At 52.2% G+C, this 20,997-nt stretch overlaps 10 protein-coding genes across 10 annotated transcripts; 5 read left to right on the top strand and 5 right to left on the bottom strand.

The window, feature by feature from the left end:
- Positions 1 to 734: 734 nt before the first annotated feature.
- Positions 735 to 1,205, bottom strand: BJX67DRAFT_383109 (uncharacterized protein; the record flags this gene model as incomplete). The annotated part of the gene is made up of 1 exon (XM_071033384.1): positions 735 to 1,205. One exon carries the CDS (start codon positions 1,203 to 1,205, stop codon positions 735 to 737), a length of 471 nt encoding a protein of 156 aa, XP_070884090.1.
- Positions 1,189 to 1,671, top strand: BJX67DRAFT_359292 (uncharacterized protein). Its single transcript, XM_071029663.1, has one exon. The coding sequence runs from the start codon at positions 1,388 to 1,390 to the stop codon at positions 1,610 to 1,612; it is 225 nt and encodes a 74-aa protein (XP_070884089.1). The 5' UTR covers positions 1,189 to 1,387; the 3' UTR covers positions 1,613 to 1,671.
- BJX67DRAFT_359291 (Bestrophin/UPF0187) lies at positions 1,651 to 2,997 on the top strand. Its single transcript, XM_071029662.1, has 3 exons — positions 1,651 to 2,093; positions 2,181 to 2,322; positions 2,377 to 2,997. The coding sequence occupies exons 1-3, from the start codon at positions 1,960 to 1,962 to the stop codon at positions 2,923 to 2,925; spliced, it is 825 nt and encodes a 274-aa protein (XP_070884088.1). The 5' UTR covers positions 1,651 to 1,959; the 3' UTR covers positions 2,926 to 2,997.
- A 227-nt stretch (positions 2,998 to 3,224) lies between these two features.
- BJX67DRAFT_188328 (uncharacterized protein) lies at positions 3,225 to 4,842 on the bottom strand. The gene is made up of 6 exons (XM_071025281.1): positions 4,642 to 4,842; positions 4,387 to 4,590; positions 4,206 to 4,328; positions 4,003 to 4,161; positions 3,801 to 3,955; positions 3,225 to 3,740 (listed from the first exon to the last, which is right to left on the bottom strand). The coding sequence occupies exons 1-6, from the start codon at positions 4,786 to 4,788 to the stop codon at positions 3,524 to 3,526; spliced, it is 1,005 nt and encodes a 334-aa protein (XP_070884087.1). The 5' UTR covers positions 4,789 to 4,842; the 3' UTR covers positions 3,225 to 3,523.
- Positions 4,843 to 4,971: 129 nt separating this feature from the next.
- On the top strand, positions 4,972 to 8,575 carry vp16 (tethering complex subunit VPS16). The gene is made up of 9 exons (XM_071029661.1): positions 4,972 to 5,187; positions 5,245 to 5,351; positions 5,403 to 5,531; positions 5,587 to 6,080; positions 6,135 to 6,229; positions 6,280 to 7,550; positions 7,616 to 8,101; positions 8,158 to 8,451; positions 8,528 to 8,575. The coding sequence occupies exons 1-7, from the start codon at positions 5,043 to 5,045 to the stop codon at positions 7,862 to 7,864; spliced, it is 2,490 nt and encodes an 829-aa protein (XP_070884086.1). The 5' UTR covers positions 4,972 to 5,042; the 3' UTR covers positions 7,865 to 8,101; positions 8,158 to 8,451; positions 8,528 to 8,575.
- On the bottom strand, positions 7,528 to 8,575 carry BJX67DRAFT_359277 (Alb1 domain-containing protein). Its single transcript, XM_071029660.1, has 3 exons — positions 8,528 to 8,575; positions 8,159 to 8,451; positions 7,528 to 8,102 (listed from the first exon to the last, which is right to left on the bottom strand). The coding sequence occupies exons 1-3, from the start codon at positions 8,541 to 8,543 to the stop codon at positions 7,908 to 7,910; spliced, it is 504 nt and encodes a 167-aa protein (XP_070884085.1). The 5' UTR covers positions 8,544 to 8,575; the 3' UTR covers positions 7,528 to 7,907.
- A 146-nt stretch (positions 8,576 to 8,721) lies between these two features.
- BJX67DRAFT_187955 (ubiquitin-specific protease UBP1) lies at positions 8,722 to 11,049 on the top strand. The gene has a single exon (XM_071025279.1). The coding sequence runs from the start codon at positions 8,805 to 8,807 to the stop codon at positions 10,776 to 10,778; it is 1,974 nt and encodes a 657-aa protein (XP_070884084.1). The 5' UTR covers positions 8,722 to 8,804; the 3' UTR covers positions 10,779 to 11,049.
- On the bottom strand, positions 10,950 to 11,867 carry BJX67DRAFT_188226 (EF-hand superfamily Ca2+-modulated protein). Its single transcript, XM_071025280.1, has 2 exons — positions 11,563 to 11,867; positions 10,950 to 11,487 (listed from the first exon to the last, which is right to left on the bottom strand). Exons 1-2 carry the CDS (start codon positions 11,781 to 11,783, stop codon positions 11,121 to 11,123), a joined length of 588 nt encoding a protein of 195 aa, XP_070884083.1. The 5' UTR covers positions 11,784 to 11,867; the 3' UTR covers positions 10,950 to 11,120.
- A 170-nt stretch (positions 11,868 to 12,037) lies between these two features.
- On the top strand, positions 12,038 to 14,709 carry BJX67DRAFT_359274 (bifunctional C97 family peptidase/thioredoxin family protein). The gene is made up of 4 exons (XM_071029659.1): positions 12,038 to 12,315; positions 12,365 to 12,379; positions 12,424 to 12,645; positions 12,689 to 14,709. Exons 1-4 carry the CDS (start codon positions 12,280 to 12,282, stop codon positions 14,159 to 14,161), a joined length of 1,746 nt encoding a protein of 581 aa, XP_070884082.1. The 5' UTR covers positions 12,038 to 12,279; the 3' UTR covers positions 14,162 to 14,709.
- Positions 14,710 to 15,729: 1,020 nt separating this feature from the next.
- BJX67DRAFT_383101 (uncharacterized protein) lies at positions 15,730 to 16,233 on the bottom strand (the record flags this gene model as incomplete). The annotated part of the gene is made up of 1 exon (XM_071033383.1): positions 15,730 to 16,233. The coding sequence occupies one exon, from the start codon at positions 16,231 to 16,233 to the stop codon at positions 15,730 to 15,732; it is 504 nt and encodes a 167-aa protein (XP_070884081.1).
- Positions 16,234 to 20,997: the final 4,764 nt, after the last annotated feature.

Below are 20,997 nucleotides of genomic sequence, written 5' to 3'. Positions count from 1 at the left end.
TTTTTTTTGGCATTTAGCACCGCCATATCTCCTTTGTATTTCCCGTAATCTGGACTATACCCATTTTGCAGCCATGCTTTACTTTCTCTTTCGTCCGTCGACCTCCAGCGCTGCCTCCGCCAGCATTCCCGAACTCCTTCTCGGTTGGATCCCGCATAGCTCCTCGCTTGCACTCTCGTTTGCATGAAGGCTTTGGGAATTTTCAGGTTATTTCACAGGTGAACATCCAATCGATATTGCATATTCATCCGTACCTCTTCCCCCCGTCCCTGAACCTTTCGTGTATACGATAGATATCCCCTAATCGTACACTTCTCTAGTCAATCACTTGTCCCAAGCCCCGATGGACATCGCACCACCCTCTGTCGTGTGGGAGGGGCAAATTGCCAAGGGGGCCACAGTAGACCGGGGTTTCAGAATAGCTTTGGGGGGGAGGGATTAGAGAAAAACTTGTAATTTTCCAAGGGCCCCTTCGCTATCTACCTCTCATAAATTTTCGAGACCCGCTTAGCTTTTATTAGATATATATCTCCCCGTTACTTAGCTTATGCTATATTTCAACTTAAAGTCGGGCTGTTAGTACTAAGTGTCTATATAGACTTTATAAACTTGTTACTTAACACTATACTAATGGAATGGGCTTCATCTATATTATTTCTATAACCAGCCCGGTAAGAAAGCCAACGGTCTTACTATTTGAAGCCGTTCAATGCTTTTTGGTGTAACTAACTATATCACTGGAACACGATTCCAATACGGTCCTGGGAACGATTCTTCCTGTTCTTTTCATTGTGAACACCTTGAACGTACTGGAATTCCCACTCTCTCAATTTAGCAGACCAGTTATCTCTTCTGCTTTGTTCGCGGTCCTCCGATAATTTTCTTTCATATGCCTGCAATTGGACTCGATTCGCTGAGAGATGGTTCTCATGCTGCTTGCCCTCGATCCTCAGCTGCATTTGGTGGAATTCCTGCTTGGGTTTTTTGAGCTCGCCCTCGCGTCGCTCATGCTCCCTATCGATTTCCGCTCGGAGCCATTTCTGCTCGTCACGTCGGGTTTTCAGCTTGCCCTCGTACTGCTCTTGGGTGTCCTTCATTCTCTTCTCCCAGCGAGCTTGATCCGCCTTCAGGGAATCTATCTTGTCACACTGTGCTTTAATTTCCTTTTCATAGCGCCCTTGGACTTCGGTATTCTTCCTCGTCATCTCTTCACGCAATGCCTGAAGCTATCGAGCCTGGGCCTACCTTGAGGGACCTAATTTATGTACGGGTAATGTTCGGGGCTCCTTAATCAGGACCATGCCCCTGGTTTGTGGGGAGTCTCAGGTTTGTTTCCAAGGTTTGGCCAAGCTCCAACCTTGAAGTCTTGCCCAGCTTGTGGTGGGCCATGGAGAGGCTCAAACTCCAGCACCGACTTGACCACGAACTGCTCCGAGCCACTCGTGCCCGAGGAGAGTATATCATGAATGTGGTTCTGAGTACTTCGTGTTCCGCAAAATCGCATAGCATTCCAGGGACAGTTGGGTTATTGCTTTTGTCTGGCGACACAAATTTCCGGAGCCGTACCCAGCGCGATACATTAGATCAGGCCGCAACTATCCATCAGGCTTAGAATGAGACATCCTGCGATTGACGAAAGTTACTTGAGGGCTCGACACAGGTTAAGAAACAAACATCTCCTCCAGACTCCAGAGCAACATATGATCTAAAATAAAGCTTCTGACCAGGGTCTGGTCGCAACTAAACCCATTTTGGGGGTTGGCGTGGGCATGGATGGGGCTGACACCTGGTGTCGCACCAATGCTTTATCGGAGCCTCTGGAAGGTTATGCAACTGTTTCAGGGAGTGCGGAGTCCGATCACCAAGCATCAGCAGCAAGTCGATCTTGAACGTTGCTTTTTCTTCCCCCTGCACCTTCCACCCCTCCTCTCCGCAACAGCTTGACAAGGAAGACCGAAAATGCGATTGAATTTCAGCGAACTGCCCTCCCCGTCTCTGAGTCGCCAGAATACATCACTCCTTGGCCACGATCTCCATCACTCCCGCGCAAGCACCCATCCACATCTCTTATCGACCCGCCGCAAGCCTCGACGGTGAGCTGAGCTTCTCTCTCTATCTCTCTTTCTTTTTTCTCCCTTACCTTGCAGAGAAGATGGAAATTGAGATTGACGTGAGTCTAGATGGCCGCTCGTTTTCCGCTTTATTAAGGGCGCTATCCATGGCGCGATCCTAGTACACGTTGTGTTCCATGCGGTCTTTACGGCCTTCGTGGTTTGTCTTGATCGCTATGTGTTTGATACTGTCGGGTTGCCGAATACAATTGTACGATATTTCTTTCCCCGGTAATTCGACCTGTGGCGTATTAAGACAAGACAGATCCCCTCCCTCTCCATCGTCGTCGGCCTAATGCTCGTCTTCCGCAACCAAACCTCCTACAACCGCTTCTGGGACGGCCGCAACGGCATGACAACCGTCACAACCTGCATCCGCAACCTCGTCCGCACAATCCTCACGAACGCCTACAACCCGACAACCCCGCTAACCGCCGCCGAAAAGGCCGACATCGAACGCATAATCCGCATCCTCACGGCGCTCCCCTTTGCGCTGAAAAACCACCTCCGCGCTGAGTGGGGCGCCGCATTGGCGATGCTAGGGAGTGATGTCACTGGCGACGGGACGGCGGTATACAACCCCGTTTATGCGGGGTTGCTTCCTGCGGGTCTTGTGGGTCATGAGGATGAGGGGTTGGGGTTACCCTTTCAGCTTACGTTTTTCGTGGATGGGTTTATAAAGCGCGGTGTAGAGAGGGGGTGGTATCATGCGCCTGGGGCGAGTCAGATGCAGGCGCAGTTGAACGGGTTGGTCGATGCGTTTGGGAAGATGGAGACGATTAAGTTGACGCCTATACCTGTTGCCCATTTGTAGGTTTCTTTCCAGAAATAAATTCGCGAATGCTGCTAATACGGGATGTCAGAATCCACCAGAAGCAAGTCCTCGCGCTGTACGGGTGCGTCCTCCCCTTCGCCATGGTCGATGACATGGGATGGTGGACTATCCCCATCGTCAGTCTTGTGATCTTCACGCTGTACGGTATCGAGGGGATAGGGTCGCAGTTGGAGGACCCGTTCGGTTACGACAGGAATGATATTAATATGGACGCGTTGGTAGGCGATGCGAAGACCGAGATCGACGTTGTGTTGCAGGAATGGCGGAGGGTTGTGGCTGCCGTCGAGGCGCGTGATGGTGGCCGGGAGTGCACTGGTGAAAGTGCAGGTAATGGTGAAAGTGAAGGGAAGGATGGTAGATTCGTGATGCCGGATATGTTTTTGAGGGAGAGGGTTAGGACAGCCGGTACACACTAGGTTAGAATTGGTATAACTCGACGGGTAAGGGGGTGTAGCACAATATTATTGGAGATGCGCTACCCTATGTCCAGACAGGTGCCCATGTATACAGTCAGCACTCGAGCAGTATAACACTCTTGTACTTCTTTCAAGCAAATTGGGGACCCGAGCAGAGAGTATTATAGAGGAGCCTCCAGCGTGAGTACGCTCTCCAGAATTGTATCCGGAGTCGCATACTCCAAAACCTTTGCCACGGCCGTCAAATCACTCCCATACTGCAAGCTGCGATCATCCTCAGGCTTCGCCACGACGATCCGATGGCGGAATACCTTCTTCGCGGCAAGCGCTACGATCGACGGGGTGAGGTAGTCGATTCCGTGGATGACGGCGAGGAGTCTAGGGAGTTAGCTTCGCTTCTATTCGAGAAGGATGGAGTTGAGGAAGAATGTAGCTTACTTGGCTAGTTTCGTGAAGTGGATGTTCGATCGCGCGGATATCCCGCCCGCGACTGCGCGGCTAAGACGGAGGAAGACGACGATATCTTGCTGGTAGCGGATGAGCTCGGCGGTCACTTTTACAGTTTTGCTCGCGTCATGGAGTTTGCCGAGGAGCTTGATGCGTCAGTGTATATAGTTAATTCTGGGGTTGGTGAATGTACATCAAGACCGATGCTTGGATGACGGCTCTCTCCTGCACCAGGTTTATGCACGACAGAAGAGAGGGATCTCTGGCCATCAGAGTGCCAGTCATCGTCCTCTTCTAGGTACGTGTACCCGTCCTCGGAGTCGTGGAAATGGGATATAATCAGATGGTCGGTCTGTAATGAGTTAGTGAAGGCTGTCACTCCGGGCAAAGACGTACGAGATGCGTATTGAGTTTCGGCCGAACCTGGCCTGCGTCGCGCGCGATGACAGGGACAAACAAGAAATGCGCTGGAGCTTCAAGAAGAATGTTGCCAGTGGCTAGCCTCTTAGAGCGCATTAACTAGGTGGATGTTAATGTTAATACGGCCTTCAGTGAACGAGGCTGGCGAAGTACTGACCTCTAGGGCCTCGAGTTGAATACTATTGGATGCATGGTCGAGATTCTTCGCAATGACAACATCGAATATTCGATGTCTGGGAGCAACGTTAGGCTCCTCCATCCGCCAGTTGGGACGACATATTTGTTGGCGGAACTCCTCCAGAGAGGCAGTATCTGAGAGATCCACGGCCGTGTACGAGAGGCCGTATGTGTGTGAGCATATCTAGTCCATTCGTTGGCTTTTATAATATACCCTGGGATTGCGATAGCGTACCAGGGCGAGCTCCGCCGCAACATCGTTAATGCTGCTCTGGACGGTCTCAATGAGACAGTGCTCCTGCCCACCTAGGGAGAGGAGCAGAGCGAGTTCAAGGTCCGACAAGTCATGCACTAGACTGCTTATATCCTCCGTGTCATCCATTATTATATTCTGCGATAACCCTCATGATGGGGCATCAACCGGCCGGATGTTGCAGTTCTCTCAGAAAGCCATGACAGAAGATGACGGGACCCAGACGATATGGGGATGGCCAAATCGGGTTAGCGCGTCCCCAGCCATGCCCACCCGCAGGAGCTTGAGCTCTGAGGAACGTCAACAGGCGACCATCAAGAAACAACTCGTTGTCCGGAGGAGCTTGTCAACTCCTCGCGACCGCATGCGATAGTCATTTTGGTATGGCGCCAACTAACCCTCTAGCTAACTGGGAAAGGCTGGCGACCAGCTTTTACAGAAAAGTGCCGGTTTACTACTCAGTCTTCGACGAGGATGTTGAATTAGAGAACTACATTGTTGCCGGCGCCCCGTATGGAGGGGCTATTGGTATAATCCCGCCTAGGTACATTAATTCATGCGGATATACAGTGCTGACAGAAATAGCTCTATATCGTGATGAAAGCAAGCCCCTCAGATTCCGGGATGCGCAGACATCAAGGTCGAACATTGACATCTACTCTCGGTCAGGAAAGCTGATTAATCGGCTGAATGTGAGCGATTCATGTTCTTAAAGTTGATACAAGACTAACTCAGCTTCTCAGTGGGAGTATGGTGCGATTAGGGGCCTCGGATGGTCCGACCAGGAGGAATTACTCGTTATCACAGATGACGGCACCGTCCGACGCTATTTCGGCTTATACGGCGATTTCACCTCCTTCTCCCTGGGAAATGTAAGACAGATCCGGAGTCGCCCAAACTGATCTGCCCCAGATCTAACTTGCGCAGGGAGCCGAGGAGTATGGCGTGAGAGCATGCAGATTCTGGAATTCCGGCTTTGTGGCCTTGCTTTCTAACAACCAATTGATCGCCGTTTCCAACTATAATGAGCCACGGCCCAGGCTTCTAGCGCAGTGTCCAGAGGGGGAGGTAGCTTCATGGTCGTTAATTCCCCCGGCTTACACGCTATCCCGCTCTGTTGAGGTCTTGTTAGCCGTCGACAAGACGATATACCTCGTCGACCCAACGGAAGCGGAGGATAAGGTTCTTCAAAATGGCCCGTTTAAGCACGCAAGCGTGTCACCTACCGGGCGATTTATCGCTCTCATTACTGCCGAAGGAAAGGTCTGGGTAGTAAGTAGCGATTTCCAAAGCAAGTACAGTGAATATGATCCAGAATCGCGGGTTACCCCTCGAGCCGTGGAATGGTGCGGTGATGACGCAGTGGTGATTGCTTGGGAAGATGAGGTACACCTAATCGGTCCCAATGGTGCTGCTGCGAGGTAAGTCAACTCTCTCATCAAGTCCGCAATTAAATGACCTTCTAACTCGCACAGGTACTACTATGATGGGACCGTTCACGTTTTGCCCGAGTTTGACGGTGTGGGTCTCATCACAAACGATGCATACGAATTCCTCCACAAAGTCTCAGGTAAGATAATGGGCTTCTGGCGACTCATCCTTCAAAGCTGATCTGTGAAGATGTTACTGAGTCCATTTTCCGACTTGGATCTACGTCACCCGCGTCGGTTCTGCTAGATTCCATTAACCTCCTTGATAAGAAGTCCCCTAAGGCGGATGACAATATCCAACGGATCAAGCCAGCCCTACCGGAAGCCGTTGATAGCTGCGTCAAGGCCGCTGGAATGGAGTTCGATGCCTACTGGCAGAAACGACTGCTAAAAGCGGCTTCCTTTGGAAAGTCAGTTCTGGATTTGTACAACAGCGACGAATTCGTGGAGATGACCGAGAAACTACGAGTCTTGCAAGCCGTGAGGGACTTCCAAATAGGCCTCGCACTTTCATATGAGCAGTATATGCGCCTAACCCCAGAAAAGCTGATAGAACGTCTGGTAAACAGACGCGAGTACCTACTTGCAATCCGAATCTCCGAATACCTTCAACTACCCGCTGACAAAATCTACGTCCACTGGGCGAGCCAGAAGGTCAAGGTTTCCACAGTGGATGATGAAGCTGTCTGCAAGTTAATCGTGCAAAGGTTGGATGGAAAGCCGGGCATATCCTTCGAGGTGATTGCCCAGGCCGCCTACGATGAAGGCCGTTCGCACCTAGCAACCCAACTCCTGAACCACGAACCGCGAGCCGGGAAGCAGGTCCCGTTGCTGCTCAATATGGAGGAGGATGAAATTGCGCTGGACAAAGCCATCCAGAGCGGCGACACCGACCTGGTCAACTACGTACTCCTTCAACTGAAAGCCAAGCTCCCTCTTGCGAGCTTTTTCAGGATGATCAACACGCGGCCGATGGCGTCCGCGCTCGTGGAGACGACGGCCCGAGCGGAGGATACCGAGCTCTTGAAGGATCTCTTTTACCAGGACGACCGGCCTCTAGACGGCTCTAACGTACTTCTTTCAGAGGCTTTGAAGGAGACGGATATGCCGCGTAAACAGGAAAAGCTGCAGCTGGCCTCCCGGTTACTTTCCGACTCCAAAGAACCGACGGTCGTGCTGCACCAGAAGCTCCTAAACGAATCATCGCAATTGCTCAAAGTCCAAGAAGCTCTGGACAAAGACTTGACGGAACGATCCGAATTTCTCGGCCTGAGCTTGAATGAGACAATCTACAGACTAGTCAGGTCGGGCTATGGCAAACGCGCACAGAAGATCCAAAGCGAATTTAAGATGCCGGAGAAGACATATTGGTGGCTAAGATTGAGAGCGCTGGTGGCGAAGCGTGACTGGGGGGAGTTGGAAGAGCTTGGCAAACCTAGGAATTCCCCGATAGGATGGGAGGTGAGTACGCCATGAAATACTTTCATATCGAGGTATCAGTTCATACGCTGACATTAGACGTTAAGCCTTTCTATAATGAGATTTTAGGCGCTGGAAACACAAAGCTCGCCTCTATTTTTATCCCGAAATGCACAAATCTGTCTGCGGAGGAAAGGATTGAGATGTGGGTGAAATGCGGAATGATTGTCAAGGCGGGAGAGGAAGCGCTCAAGGCGAAAGCCGTCAACACCCTTGAGGCTCTTCAATCAAAGGCTTCCGGTCCGTCGGCCATCGAGATCGGCCGGATGATCAACCAGCTCCGGCCAAAGAAATAGTCATGCGGTTTCGTAATTCATTTCCCAAATTACCTATCCACGTTCAGGTGATCTCCTCGTCCTCTTCGATTGGCGCATGCTCATCAGCAACGGGAGCTTGCATCACGCCTGCGGGCCGTGATTCGCGTGTACCTTGCGTGGGCGCAGCGGAGGTATCAACCATGGTGTCGTCGTCGTTATCCCCGGCAGCGAGATCTTCGAACTTAGTCGCCTTCCCGTTCAGATCACTCCAGTCGGCCTACATTGCGCACATCAGGTTTGGAACAGAGGTCTGGAGGGAGACTCAGGCCATACCCTTCGAGATTTCACTGTTTTCGCTCGATTGACACTCTTCGCCACCTTGACCTCGTGCTGATCCATAACAGCTTCCGCTCTATCGATACCCTTCTGCTGCCTTAAACGCTGCGCTCTTGATTTTACCTTCGGTTTCGACTGTTTCTTTGATATGCCAGAATTGGCGCGGTCTGTAAGGATTGACTCGCGGTGCAATACCGTTTTCTCAGCGCGGGGGAGGGAGGTCAAGGATTTGTCAATGTCAAGACTCGGTGACGCTGCTCGCCTGGCAGCCCGAGAGTGTTTAGACGGAGCTTGGCGTTGATCAATGTTAGCGTATATATTACCAGTCTTGTAGAATCTGCATAAATGGCAGGAAGAATGCCTTACCTTTTGCTTTCGCCATCTTTGAGGTCGTATATTGTCGAGGCTTCTGAGTTGTTTTTTTGGTCGAATATTTTTGTGGAGACTGCTATCGATAAAGGAATTCCAGGTGGCCTCGCAGACCCAAAGTGCAACTTGGGCGCCTGCCTTGCAGCCGATCTGCAGGTGATTTGAAAGCGCCTCTTCCCTTCACTTATGCAACCGTCCTTCCTCCGTCCTTTGCCGTCGTCCGTACCCCCAACAAACTTGTCTCTATGTCGTGCGTTATATATCATCGTCAGCCATGAACTCTCGCCGAGAGGGGATCGATTTGCTCACTCGAAGTCCCTATCGCCCTGCGAACGCACCCAACAATAATGAAGCGTTTTGGCATGAGCTGCAAAACAACTCAAATATAACTTACGTCCTTGCCGCAGCTATATCTGTCCTTTTTCTTCTAAATCATTTTCGGTCGGTTCCGGCTTCATTTGTCGGAGCCGTGTGGGGTATCGCCGTGTACCTAACGCCGTCGAGAATAGTGGCCGCTCTGGACTCGAAAGAAAGGCAACAAGACGAAGCCGACTCAATGACTTTCCAAGCGAAAAGCGAGGCGATGCAACGGATTCTTGGGCTTGACAACGCTTCATTTTCGTCATTCTTTCCTCGAGCCACATCGCTCTCCGGATTCAGCAATGCCCTCCTAGGAAGCAAAGATACTGTGCCACCGGGATTAGGGAACTGGGATAATTCGTGCTACCAGAACAGCATAATACAGGGATTGGCCTCGCTACACTCGTTTGGGGACTTTTTGGAGCGCAACATCGATCAACTCGGGGCAAAGGTTGCTTTTTCAACCCACGAAGCTCTCAAGGGTATTATTGAACAACTGAACAGTGCAGAGAATCACGGACAACGGCTATGGACTCCGCCAGACTTGAAATCAATGAGCAGTTGGCAGCAACAAGATGCACAAGAATATTTCTCGAAGGTGGTAGACCAAATCGACCATGAAGTGCAGCAAGCTACACGGCGGCGGACACGCAACCTTGGATTGAAAATGGCGGGGCCGCAGGAACATGTTATTGGCGCTGCCACATTGCAGCGAGCGTCGGTGGATGGCGCGGCTGATGCACGGCAATCGGAGAGTCGGCCTTTTCGCAACCCCTTGGAAGGCCTCCTTGCCCAGAGAGTAGGCTGTATGCAGTGTGGGTGGACAGAAGGGTTGTCATTGATTCCATTCAATTGTCTGACCGTGCCTCTTGGGGCGAGTTATGAGTATGATGTTCGTGACTGCCTGGATCATTATATGAACCTCGAGCCGATTGAGGGCGTCGAGTGCGCGAAATGCACCTTGCTCCGCGCGCAAGTCCAACTACGCAGTCTTCTACAGCAAATCGAGGATGATAAAAAGTTGTCGGAGACCGCCGACTCGCCCAAGGTATCAGATGCACTCAAAACGTCGGCCGAGGAACGACTGCGGGCCGTCGAGGAAGCGCTAGAGGAAACTGATTTCTCGGAGAAGACTCTGTCAAAGAAATGTCACATCCCATCAAAGAGTAGGGTTTCTACCACAAAGTCAAGACAAGCGGTTATTGCAAGACCACCTGGCTGCTTTGTCATTCATATCAACCGAAGCGTCTTTGATGAGCACACTGGCATGTTGAGAAAGAACTACGCAGCGGTCCGGTTTCCTAAAGATCTTGACCTCAGCGAATGGTGCTTGGGAGGAAGCTATCGGGAAGCCGTCGATCCAAAAATCGAGAATTGGGGAACCGATCCTCGGGTGTCTATGCTTCCCCCACCAGGCGCACCAAGGGATACTTTCGGACGCCGGTATGAATTGCGTGCTGTAATCACGCACTATGGCCGTCACGAGAACGGGCATTATATATGTTATAGAAAGTACCCAGCCGATGTCTTTCCGGCCCACGTCCCAGAAGCAGTCTTGGAGGCAGATGGCGAGAAAGAGAAGCCAGAGCGCTGGTTCCGACTGAGCGACGAGGATGTTCAGATGGTCAGTGAAGAGAACGTCTTTTCTCAGGGAGGAGCATTTATGCTATTTTACGAAGCAGTGACGCCCGGCGTTAGTACAGGATATGATTCCAATGCGGTGGAGAATCTAGCCTCAAACTCCAGCGCTACATCTCCGGAAGACATGTCTTCCATTACATCGACAGCAACCGACCGCTCAACTACTTCGGACACGTCCCGCGCTACGAGCGTATCGGATGGGGGGTTTGAGCTGGCATCCGAAAAGGCTAGTCTTGACGTTGATTAAGGCAGACCTTGCACTTTTGAGTCAAGTGTACCTGGCATGTACAATGATGATACCCTGAATGGAGCATTATAAGGCGTTTTTGGTGTTGAGCTATGCTATCCTTTGAATGTACCCCTATAGCACCTCTGGATTTTTTGGTCTGTATCAATACTAAGGTCGGGAATACATTAGAAATTCATGCAGTTCATCCTTACATAGCCTTGTATTATAGACACTGTGTGTATCTTCAGGCCTTCCTGCCGCCTGAGGAGCAATGTATCAAAGCAAAGATTGACCGCAAAGACAACTAACGCCGTGCCATTTCAACGCCACCCCATGCCCATGCTCATGCGTAAATCCAAATCAAAAAACACCAGCTCGCAGCATAATCTCTTGAAATTGCTCCAAAGTCACGCCAGCATCGACAGTACCGCCCCCATTCGCCTCTAAAATCATATCTTTAAGCAAAGCGTCTCCGATACTGTCCTCCTTCAGCTCTCGCGCAATCCGCCTCAAATCGCCGAGTGTAATCGGGCCCTCCGTACCCCGTGTAAAGAGCTGAAATGCAGCATCAACCTCCGCGGACATCGCTTCATCAGATCGCGATCGGAGTTTCGCCGCGGCGACGGCTAGGAACGGAGCGTAGGGAACGTAGCCGGTGGCTGTTGGGTCTATAGCCGAGAGAATGGATTCAAGCTCTTTGGAATCTGCAGGAGGGAGACCCAGCGCTCTATATCCATCCATTCGTTAATTTCATATAAACCACTGCCGTGTTTAGGACTCGGAAGAGGGGGGCATCTCATACATGAGAGCCTTCCGGACATCCTCCCTCTCAATAACGCCCTCCTTTTCATTCGGAAACTCCTCGTTGGGCTCCGAGAAGAGGTGGAAGACCTCCTTTATTTCGCTCTCTTCTTCGCCTGTGATGTCGTTCTCTTTGGCGAGTTTGGATTGTCGTGCTTTCTTCGGTGCGGAGGAGGATGCGCTGGGCGCGGAGCGCTTTTTGGGTGGCTGGGCGGGAATCATGTGTCAGTTTCTGATTCAGATATGAGGATGCGATGCGCTCGGAGGAGTTGGTTTGTGCTTACCATGGCCGTCAGTCTTCAGTCGGGGAGCTGGCGTGGTTTGCGATTGACGTCAAAGAAAGTGGTGAAAGAGTAAGGCGGGGTGCCGCCCATTGGGCAGGACAGAGGAGCTATTGTGAGCTTCTCAAAGCCATCAAGCTGTAAACATCTGAGTGAAGAAAACCGCATGTATCTTGGTGCTTGTGGCCCATCGCATCTCGTCGAAGATGGCCGAAGCTCTTGCGGACCCGCGTGATTGCTGACGTAACATCGTTCGTGCCTGCCCTGAGCTTTCGCCATTGAATCCTCATGCACAGCTTAAAAGGCGATTGAATTCTTCCGGACCTGGTCTACTACCAGTTCTACTGCTTGATCTTTAAATAAATATAGCTCATCAATGCTCTGTATTGCGTTGATCCGGTCATTCCGTCGTATTTGTGAGGCTCTCCGGATCCAAAATGGATGTAGAGCTATACGTCTATGACCTGTCCCAGGTGGTTCTCAGCCGTACCCTCAGATATGCTCTTGCTAATTTACATACAGGGACTGGCTCGGATGGTATGTGTACTGCTTTTCCAAGGCGGCGTGTCTAACTTCGGTAGTACTCGCTGGCCTTGACGGGCACGCAGATGGACGCCATCTATCACACATCCCTTGTCTTCAATAATATCGAATACTACTTTGGGCACGGCATCCAGACAGCCCGCCCCGGCAGCACCCATCACGGGCAACCTATAGAGAGGATCCATATGGGGAAGTCTGAACTCCCTTTTGAAGTCATTGAGGAGTACTTGCAGTCACTGAGCTCGATTTATACACCCGAGGTATGAAGCTCTACTTCGGTGAAAGAAATATGCTAATGAACAGTCCTACGATCTCTTTTTGCACAACTGCAACAACTTCACTCAAGACCTGGCCATGTTCCTGCTTGGGAAGAGCATTCCTGGGCATATCCGGAATCTACCCCAAACCTTTCTCAGCACGCCTCTTGGCCAGATGCTGAAACCTCAGATTGAGGGCGCCCTGCGTGGTGTAACACAAGCCCGAGGGCCTGGCCTGCCTGGACCGCCTGTTGTCCAGCCTCCTCAGAACAAGGTACATATTGTGACTAACCTGGGCGAGCTTGATGCACGTTTGTCCTCAGCATCAAAGTCGTGCGCCGTCATCTTCTTCACCTCGGCTACCTGCCCGCCGTGTAAGATGGTGTATCCGTTGTACGACGAGCTCGCGGAAGAGGCCGGCCCTAAGGCGGTCCTTATCAAAGTCGACATCAGTATCGCGCACGACGTTGGGATGCGATACAGCGTGCGCGCAACGCCGACATTCATGACATTCCTACGAGGCGAGAAGCTCGATCAATGGAGCGGTGCGGACCCCGGCAAGCTACGAGGAAATGTCCGTCTACTCCTCGAGATGGCGCATCCTACACACCGACACCGCCAGCTTCACCTCCCGAGCTTCCAACGCACACTCACCAGCTACGTGATGTACAAGAAGACGCCGCCGCTAGAGAAACTCGCACAGAAACTACAGCCGCACGACAAGGAGCCCATCCTCCTCTCTATACTCGACTTCATCAAGCGTCGTGCCGATTCTAAATCCGCCGCCGACCATCCCTTACCCAAGGAACTCCCCTCTTTCGCAACCTACCTGCAACAAACCTACCACTCCATCTCGACCGAGAACCGGTTCGCGCTCGTCGACCTCGCCCGCCTCCTCTTCATCGACCCTCGAGTTGCCGGGTACTTCGCCGAAGACACCACCCACAAAACCGTCCTGACTCTCCTAAATGCAGAAGCCGAGTCAGAAGCAAGCAACCTACCATACAACCTGCGCATCGTCACGCTCCAACTCGCCTGCAACCTCTTCAACACCCCGCTATACACAGAGCACCTCTCCTCAACATCATCTACCGCAAACCGGCTCCGCACAGCTCTCCTAAACCTCCTCCCCTCAGCCCTCCTAGACACACACAGCAACCTCCGCGTCGTCGCCGCTTCGCTTGCATACAACCTCTCCGCACTAAACCACAACGCCCGCTTCTCGGGATCCCCCGAGCCCCTCACGGAGGAAGAACAAGTCGAGCTAACCGCCTCGGTGGCCGAAGCAATCACCCAGGAATCAGGGAGCGCCGAAGCCCTGCACGGCCTCCTCTTTGCCCTAGGGTTGCTTGTTTACGAGGCGCCCGTGGACGGGGCGGTGCTGGATTTGTGTCGGGCGCTAGGTGTCAAAGAGGTTGTTGAGGGGAAGGTGAAAGATGGTGGTGGTGTGGATGGTGCAGAGAAGGGTTCGGGGGCTTTGTTTCGGGAGGTTGGGGCGTTGCTAGCGAGGGGATTGTAACCTACCACCTTTCTTCCCCTTTGAGCGTTTGGCCCCTTAGAACTTGACTCGATCGTCTTGTTTCTTTCACCTTTCGAGTCTTTCTTTCTCGACGGGTAGCTCGCAAAGAAAGGGAGGGAGAGGGAGAGGGAGAGGCACTTTTGATCTCGAGTCGACGAAGGATCAGGACTCGGCTTCCTCATTCATGGTGAAGATAACGGAGTGCTTGAGGAGTGATGTGATGATATGGCGTGATGATGCTCTTTGTTGACGATCAAAGGTGACAGCGATTTTGCTTTTTCGGGTCTCAGAGGAACTGGTCTGGCTGGCCCTGTCCCGGAAAGACGGCGATTGATTCCGCAACTCCGTCTTGGACCAAGCCTCCTCACTCGCTGCACTCCTCGGAGTACTCGGAGTACTCGCACAGTGGGAGTGACAGAAGACAAGACGAAACAAAGGAGCGCTCCGCGTCACATTCCTTCATTTCGGATATGACTACGACAATTCTTGTTCAGACACGGATGGAAAGAGAGATCGATAGAAATAGAATCAAAGTAATTATGATATTATTCATATCTCGTATTCAGCGCTCACCGATGGTGTTGCGTGTGCAAGGGTATCTACCTAAAATGCTATGCTAAGATAAGAAGAGTGAATAAATAAAAATAATAAGAGAAAAAACAGGATACGTCGTATCCGGGTATGACGCTGGGCTATGCGAATGCAACCATGCTAATGGTGAGAAGACAACAAGTCAAAGGGAGCTGAGCTGCTGTGGCACGCTCGGGCATGAGAATTAGAATCGGAAGGACAAGATGGGGTATCGAACAGGTCGGACAGGACAAGGCAGGACCATGGATGAGATGGGCGCTAGAAAACAGGACGCTGAAAAAGTGAAGCAAAGGAACTCCCGAAATGGAATGGAAATGTCAAGAGACATGGACAAAAGTTGAGTGTGAGTCATACGCCGGGTTTGACAACACAGACGAAGAGAAGATGATTGACGATGATGATGGTGATTATGAGAGATGACCGGGCGAGATCGATCGCATCAGATCAGGTATGAAGAAGATCAAGAAAACGAGAAGATCTGGCGGTCAAGCTGGCGGCGATGATAGGCCCAGCAGAGCGAGCGACGAGCTGTCACCTGAGGCGGAGTTTGGGGTTTTGGGCAGTGTGGATGTTGGTTGGGGGAATTTCTGCAGACGCCGCCTGCGACGCTGAAATTATGTAAGCCTCGTGTTGCGTCGGGCACCAAATCACAGCTGCGCGTGGGGCTTCCGCTTTGGGGAATCCCGCGCTGAGCAAATCACTGCGCGACGCAACGCGCACGTGTGCTTCGCCTCGCGCAGGGCAGGCAGGTGTCAGCGGGTTTCTTCAGGCAGCAGATTCGGTGAGCTGTGCCTCGTGTGATGCGGATCATGGGTGAGACGAAGATGGTGATCGTGATAGTGATAGTGATCGTGGGGGGGATTCCGGACAGCCCAATACTGCGCGACCCGCGCGGGGCGATCCGATCACATCGTGGAGAATTGTGTACAGTGTACACGCTGACGGGAGGAAACCCGAGAGAAAACGCCACTGCCTGTCTACGCGCGGTAAACGACGCTTTTCGAGTGGGAGGTGGTGCGACGCTTCTTCTCTGCCACTACGGGCTTTCGCTTCTTCGTGCGCTTGTTGCTTTCTTTCTCCGTGGCTGCGAGCTGAGCAACACGGACTGCTTGCTGGGCTTTGGCGTGGGCTTGCACTTGGGCGAGGAAACGCGCTCGCTGGGCTTCCTCTTCAGCTGCGGCTCGCAGGAGCTGGATCTGCTGCTCGGTGGTGAGGCTGCCTGAGTCCATACGCGGGTCGTACGCTGCCGACTCCTCGTCAATAGGCTCTGGGGTGATGGGGCCGTCAGGGAAGAGGTCCTCATCAGAGAGGTAGGCGCTAGCTGATGATCCCTCAGAGTCTGCGCTGATGAGAGATGGCCGGTTGGGCCATGAGGGGAATGCACAGGCGTTGTTCATGGAGTTGGATGAAAATGAGCATTTCCGGGGGTTAATGTCGAGGAGGTCGTCATTAGGTGATGGCGGCGGAGGTGGTGGTGGCATGCTCGCCACCGGTGAGTATGTGCCACAGCTGAAATCGTAGTATGCATGGTGGTTGCTGGAGCTGGCCTCACTGAGCGAGGACCGTATGCTTGACTGGTCCCTTGACCAGGGCTGGAATGGGTAAACCATTCTGATGGAGATGGTGGAAGTGGTGGGAAGTTGTAAGAGTGGATGCAGGCGTAGAGGTGGTTGTAGCGGTTGTAGAAGATGTTGATCGGGAAGGTCGCGCCTCTGGTATATAAACGCTTGTGTGATGAAGGAAATCCAGAATCAAGGGAACAAAGTGGCGGAGAGCGTGTTCAATGGATATATAAGGATTCCGCAGGTGAAAAGGAAAGGGCCAGATCCGATCGGGGGTTCTGGACTCCCTTGCATCTCCCAGCCAGATAAGGCGCCGCGGGGGGGGAGAGTATTTTTCTTTTTCCTTTTTTCTTTTTGGTTGATTTTATTTTATTTTGATTTTTTGATTTTCCGAAAAATCAGAAAATAAAATAAAATCAGGCCCCACCGAACGGGAAAAAAGACCCCCAAATCCCCAAGCTGGCGAATAAGGCGTCCACTCGCAACTGTGTCGTCCTGCGAGTCAAACGCGGCGATCAGCGGAAGGCGTCCCGGCTACTGTGCGATGCATGCGCTCCTGATGAATTATTTAAAAATTGGTGTTTGCCCGTCCAGGTCCTCGGGGTCAGAGCGAAAGTGATCTGTCCAGCGATAGTGAGCACCCGATCGATTGATCGTTTGATAGATCGATACCCAACAAGACAAAGGTACGGGAAGAGGAGAAGAGTCAAAGATGAAAGACTCGAAAAGCAAGTGACCGTCCCGAGGTGCGGATCAACCTTTTTTGAAAGAGCAGCTCTTTCATTCTGCTCCTTTGTGCCGAATTTCTCATTATTTTTCTGTATCGGTCCGCGGGCCGGGGAAGATCGGATGGAATTTGGGGTCGTGGGGACGCAGAAAGAAAATCAAAAAATAAAAAAATAAAAAAAAAAATCTTTTTTTATCCGCTTTAAGCTGAATAACCCGGAAGAATTCGTTTTCCCCAGATACCCTGAAATAATAGCCGTCTTTCTCCGGAGTACGGAGGACGGAGCTGACATGAGAGAGGCCGAGGACTTGTCTCAGCAACAACAAGAATTCCTTTCTCATTTCCGAGGACACTTTCACTGTGAACACTGTGGCCTGAGTCCGCTTGTTTTGTCCCCATCTGACGCTCGGCCAAACTGCTTCATGTTGGTAGGACTCATCATGCACTTCTCACCGCTCCTCGGAGAGCCCAACTTGGAGCAGATGGTCACGTCCGTACCGCGGCAAATAATTTGGGAGGATGGCTGCATGTATTTACCTTCCGACAGCTCGACCCTGGCTGGAATTCCAAGCACAACTGTGAGAAGGGTTCAGGCCCTGTACAACACATCCCCAGCACCTCTGGCGGTCAGCAAACACCAACAAACAGTCAAGGCCGCGAGTTTGAGTGAGGTCGGTGGATTCGTTGTCTGACACGGAGACACTGGGCAGTGCGTCTTGAACGGGATGATCCGTACTTTATCACGAAAAGCAAATATCCGATCATCTTGTGGGATTTCTTCAAAGATGAGTTTCAGCGTTCGCGTCACGGGAGGCTCCGTTCAGCGCGGCATCCGCGGGGCAACGGGGGAATCTCCGGCATATTTCGCGGATGATTCTTGAAGAAATACTCAGAATGTGCTTCAGATTCAGGAATCATCATTCCAGCTTCATCGCTTTCATTGTTTGCAACGACCCTTGGTGACTGGGGACAGTCCCCGCATGAACCACGGGTCGAGCAACGGCTCTTCACTCCCGCAGGACCGCTGGTCCTCTCGCCCAGAAGACAAAGAACAGGCTTTCGGCTTCGAGTCCTTCTAGCTTGCGACCGGTCGTCGCACCACCAAGCCTCGTAATGAACCGTCCCCAGCCGTTCACCCGACACGGAAAGGAGGCGCGGAGGATCCCTCGTGAATTCGCCTTTTCCAGCAAGAACAAACACGGCGAATGCTAACGGCTTTTCGCCGGAAATCTCCCCGGACTCCAATCGTCATTTTCCGTCCCCGCCCGTTGCGTGCGCAGCGTCGCGAAATCGCGGTGATTCCCTTCTTGGGCCCTTCAGGATTCGAGGGTCTGCCTGGATTTTCTCACAGCTGGGGACTGATGCGGGAAAAATCCGGCTCCCATTTTCGGTACTCGGCGAAGTTCGTCGCGAGACCCGGCTGGGTGGAAAGCGTGTCTTCGAGAAGCCCCTTGAGCCGAGGTATCTCAGCAGGTCGAGAACTAAGGGACCAGAATTCGGTCGCCCGGGTCCCAACTCAGAAAGGAGGGAGTCCTCAATTCAGGTGAGGAAAAAGCTCCCGAAACCTCGGATATGAGCTGTCATGAGCTGCCATGAACGTGCGACTGTTCCGGTGCCTGGATTTCGGTTGTACTTTCGTGAACCCCTGCTTCCGCAGCTGCATGTGCGGCTCCTCTCTCGATCCAATGCAACAGACCCAAGCTGTTCCGAGTGACCGGCACGCGTCAATCCACTCGATTTTCTGAGATGGCAAAGAGAAAGGAGACAGGTACCAATCGTATTTATTTTCAGAGCCACCCGCGGCAAGCACTCTGCACATCTTCAGAGTCGCTCAAGATTGTATTTACCCAATATGGAATAAGAATGAAGCTTCTCATCTGAAGAATGGTCAACTGACACCCAATAGTCTTGTAAATCTCCATCACAAACATCCCAATTCTAAAGTCCAATGCCCCCAAAGGGCTTCGGCGCCATTCGCGGAACTGCTGTTTCCCTCCCGTCGCTTTGTTTTTGCCCGTTCAAGCCCGTCGATCGAACCACCGCCTCGGATTCCCCCACCACATCCCCCCCTTTTTGGGGCGATTATCAAGCGATTGCGAGACGAAGCGTCTTCGCCCAAGGCGGCAGGGCACACGCCGTTATAATTGGAGATTGGACTGAAGAAAGGAGCAAATAGTCCAAGAGGATCGGACCGCTCACCCAGCCCCATTCTCCGTCCGTTGAGGGACAATCCGCGGCCAGCGAAGAAAAGGCACCACAGCCCTGGCGGGGACCTTTGTCCCCATTGGAGAGATCCATAATCCGCGATCCGTGATTGGATTGGTCAACTTGTCTCGTCCAATTGCATTCCCAGTCTTCCCCACGACCCGACGGGTTGGGCCGCGGAAGTAGCGGGATGATGGAGAAATTGCCCAACCAGCGGCCCAGGAGCTAAGCTTTGGTGGGGAGCGGTGGGGGCCGGCCCCTTTTTCCATGACAAGGGCGGTTTCCAGCCTGTTGGTAACTCGAACTTCCGCTGCAAAGAGGATCCGATCGTCCTGAGAGGGTCAAGCCTTTTTTTGAGTGACAGGAACCCAAGTTCAAGTTCCAGGCATCATTGTTCAGTCGGACGAATCATTTTGCCAGACCCGTATCAACGGATGAAAGACATGTCGAGTCTCATATCGTTCTCCAAACACCAGGAGTTGGACCTCCAAGCGAACGTGATTGACAACAGCCCCTTTCTCCAGAGAGACGGAAGCCTTCCGTGCCAAAATGCGCAACTCATGTCCTCCCAGCTCATGCCGCTGAGTGCGGTGTCTTGGTACTTTATCATCGTTCTGGAACTTCAAGTCTCCCACATCCAAATGCCAAAGAATTCAGCTCCCGAGCCCTGATAGAAACCCCCTGAGGACAGATGAACCTGCCTTTTCCCTGGTAAACAAATATATCGGATGATGACCAACCGAACGGAAAATTGCCAGTGGTCGAGAGCAGCCAGGGGACATATTTTTTGCCAAGAAAGATAAGATCGAGAGGCTGGCGCGGCCTGTCTGTGGGAGATATGATCAAGGACTCGAAAATCTCGACATCCCAAAATTCGGAAAACAGGACGGATGAGCAAACCTTTGAAGTGACCCCAAATCGAGGAAAAACTCAGCAACCCATTCCCCCGAAATCAGATTGGCGTATCATGCGCCGAGCCCGCCAGAAGACGAGCGGTCAAATTCACCAGCCAACTCATCCCAAAGAAAATCAATTGTCAACCTTTCAACTCCAACAACTGGTTCTTCTCACCGCAACACGTCTCGCGGCTGTGCCTTCCTCGACAACTCGGTGTGAAATGAGTCGTTGAATCTTGATCCGCCGATCCGGTTAAATGGCGGCACCCCCATGTATTTACCCGCGCGGTCAGGGAACGGAGTAAAGAACTTTGGAGGCAAGTGGCGGTCGGTGGTGGTCGGGATGGGCCGAATGCCGGACCCCGGTAGCAGTTTCACAAAAACGTGCGAGTTTTCATCAAACATCCCATCCGTTGGAAGCAGCAGCAGCAACCCTTGTCCTCTTGCTGGAGTTCAAGTTCCGGCCGGACAGCACCAGGATTAGGGTGCATGCAGTTCTGCATGCGGGGACATGGATTGAACTCCAACGGTTGATTCACCGCTTGTCCTCCAGGGGATTCTGGCTCGTCTGCCTCATCCCAGGATCCGTGTCGCGACCTGTTTCATGCCGACGCTCGACAGGATGTCTGAAGAATGAATGTCCATGAGCCCTGAGTCATTGCCTCAAGTTGACGTGGTCATGGCGGGCAAAGGTCCTGAGCCACTCGTTCAAGAGCTTGTGAATGCCCCTCAGTGGCGGAAGAACTTTCCACTGTCTCTTCGAGTCGAGACCATCCCGATCTTCCGCATGAATCAACTTCGAAGACAAGGGTTCCCTTCTCGAATTTTTAGACTCCCGCCGATGGCCTTCTGTCT

This window comes from Aspergillus lucknowensis (assembly GCF_044049455.1).
Source record: "Aspergillus lucknowensis strain CBS 449.75 chromosome Unknown BJX67scaffold_34, whole genome shotgun sequence".
Classification (NCBI taxonomy): Eukaryota; Fungi; Ascomycota; class Eurotiomycetes; order Eurotiales; family Aspergillaceae; genus Aspergillus; species Aspergillus lucknowensis.
This window is presented reverse-complemented; position numbering and strand designations above follow the sequence as displayed.

What these genes read in the sequence shown, in the direction of transcription:
- BJX67DRAFT_188226 (XM_071025280.1), bottom strand. Translation starts at nt 11,783, where the DNA reads ATGATTCCCGCCCAGCCACCCAAAAAGCGCTCCGCGCCCAGCGCATCC. An exon ending in GATGTCCGGAAGGCTCTCAT is followed by an intron (nt 11,488 to 11,562) that starts GTATGAGATGCC and finishes GGATGGATATAG; the next exon opens with AGCGCTGGGTCTCCCTCCTG.
- BJX67DRAFT_188328 (XM_071025281.1), bottom strand. Translation starts at nt 4,788, where the DNA reads ATGGATGACACGGAGGATATAAGCAGTCTAGTGCATGACTTGTCGGAC. An exon ending in ATCCAAGCATCGGTCTTGAT is followed by an intron (nt 3,956 to 4,002) that starts GTACATTCACCA and finishes TGACGCATCAAG; the next exon opens with CTCCTCGGCAAACTCCATGA. An exon ending in CACTTCACGAAACTAGCCAA is followed by an intron (nt 3,741 to 3,800) that starts GTAAGCTACATT and finishes CTAACTCCCTAG; the next exon opens with ACTCCTCGCCGTCATCCACG.
- BJX67DRAFT_359274 (XM_071029659.1), top strand. Translation starts at nt 12,280, where the DNA reads ATGGATGTAGAGCTATACGTCTATGACCTGTCCCAG. An exon ending in GCTCGATTTATACACCCGAG is followed by an intron (nt 12,646 to 12,688) that starts GTATGAAGCTCT and finishes GCTAATGAACAG; the next exon opens with TCCTACGATCTCTTTTTGCA.
- vp16 (XM_071029661.1), top strand. Translation starts at nt 5,043, where the DNA reads ATGGCGCCAACTAACCCTCTAGCTAACTGGGAAAGGCTGGCGACCAGC. An exon ending in CCTCCTTCTCCCTGGGAAAT is followed by an intron (nt 5,532 to 5,586) that starts GTAAGACAGATC and finishes TAACTTGCGCAG; the next exon opens with GGAGCCGAGGAGTATGGCGT. An exon ending in ATTCCCCGATAGGATGGGAG is followed by an intron (nt 7,551 to 7,615) that starts GTGAGTACGCCA and finishes TTAGACGTTAAG; the next exon opens with CCTTTCTATAATGAGATTTT.
- BJX67DRAFT_187955 (XM_071025279.1), top strand. Translation starts at nt 8,805, where the DNA reads ATGAACTCTCGCCGAGAGGGGATCGATTTGCTCACTCGAAGTCCCTAT.
- BJX67DRAFT_359277 (XM_071029660.1), bottom strand. An exon ending in AAACAGTGAAATCTCGAAGG is followed by an intron (nt 8,103 to 8,158) that starts GTATGGCCTGAG and finishes TGCGCAATGTAG; the next exon opens with GCCGACTGGAGTGATCTGAA.
- BJX67DRAFT_359292 (XM_071029663.1), top strand. Translation starts at nt 1,388, where the DNA reads ATGGAGAGGCTCAAACTCCAGCACCGACTTGACCACGAACTGCTCCGA.
- BJX67DRAFT_359291 (XM_071029662.1), top strand. Translation starts at nt 1,960, where the DNA reads ATGCGATTGAATTTCAGCGAACTGCCCTCCCCGTCTCTGAGTCGCCAG. An exon ending in ACCCGCCGCAAGCCTCGACG is followed by an intron (nt 2,094 to 2,180) that starts GTGAGCTGAGCT and finishes ACGTGAGTCTAG; the next exon opens with ATGGCCGCTCGTTTTCCGCT. An exon ending in TCGGGTTGCCGAATACAATT is followed by an intron (nt 2,323 to 2,376) that starts GTACGATATTTC and finishes AAGACAAGACAG; the next exon opens with ATCCCCTCCCTCTCCATCGT.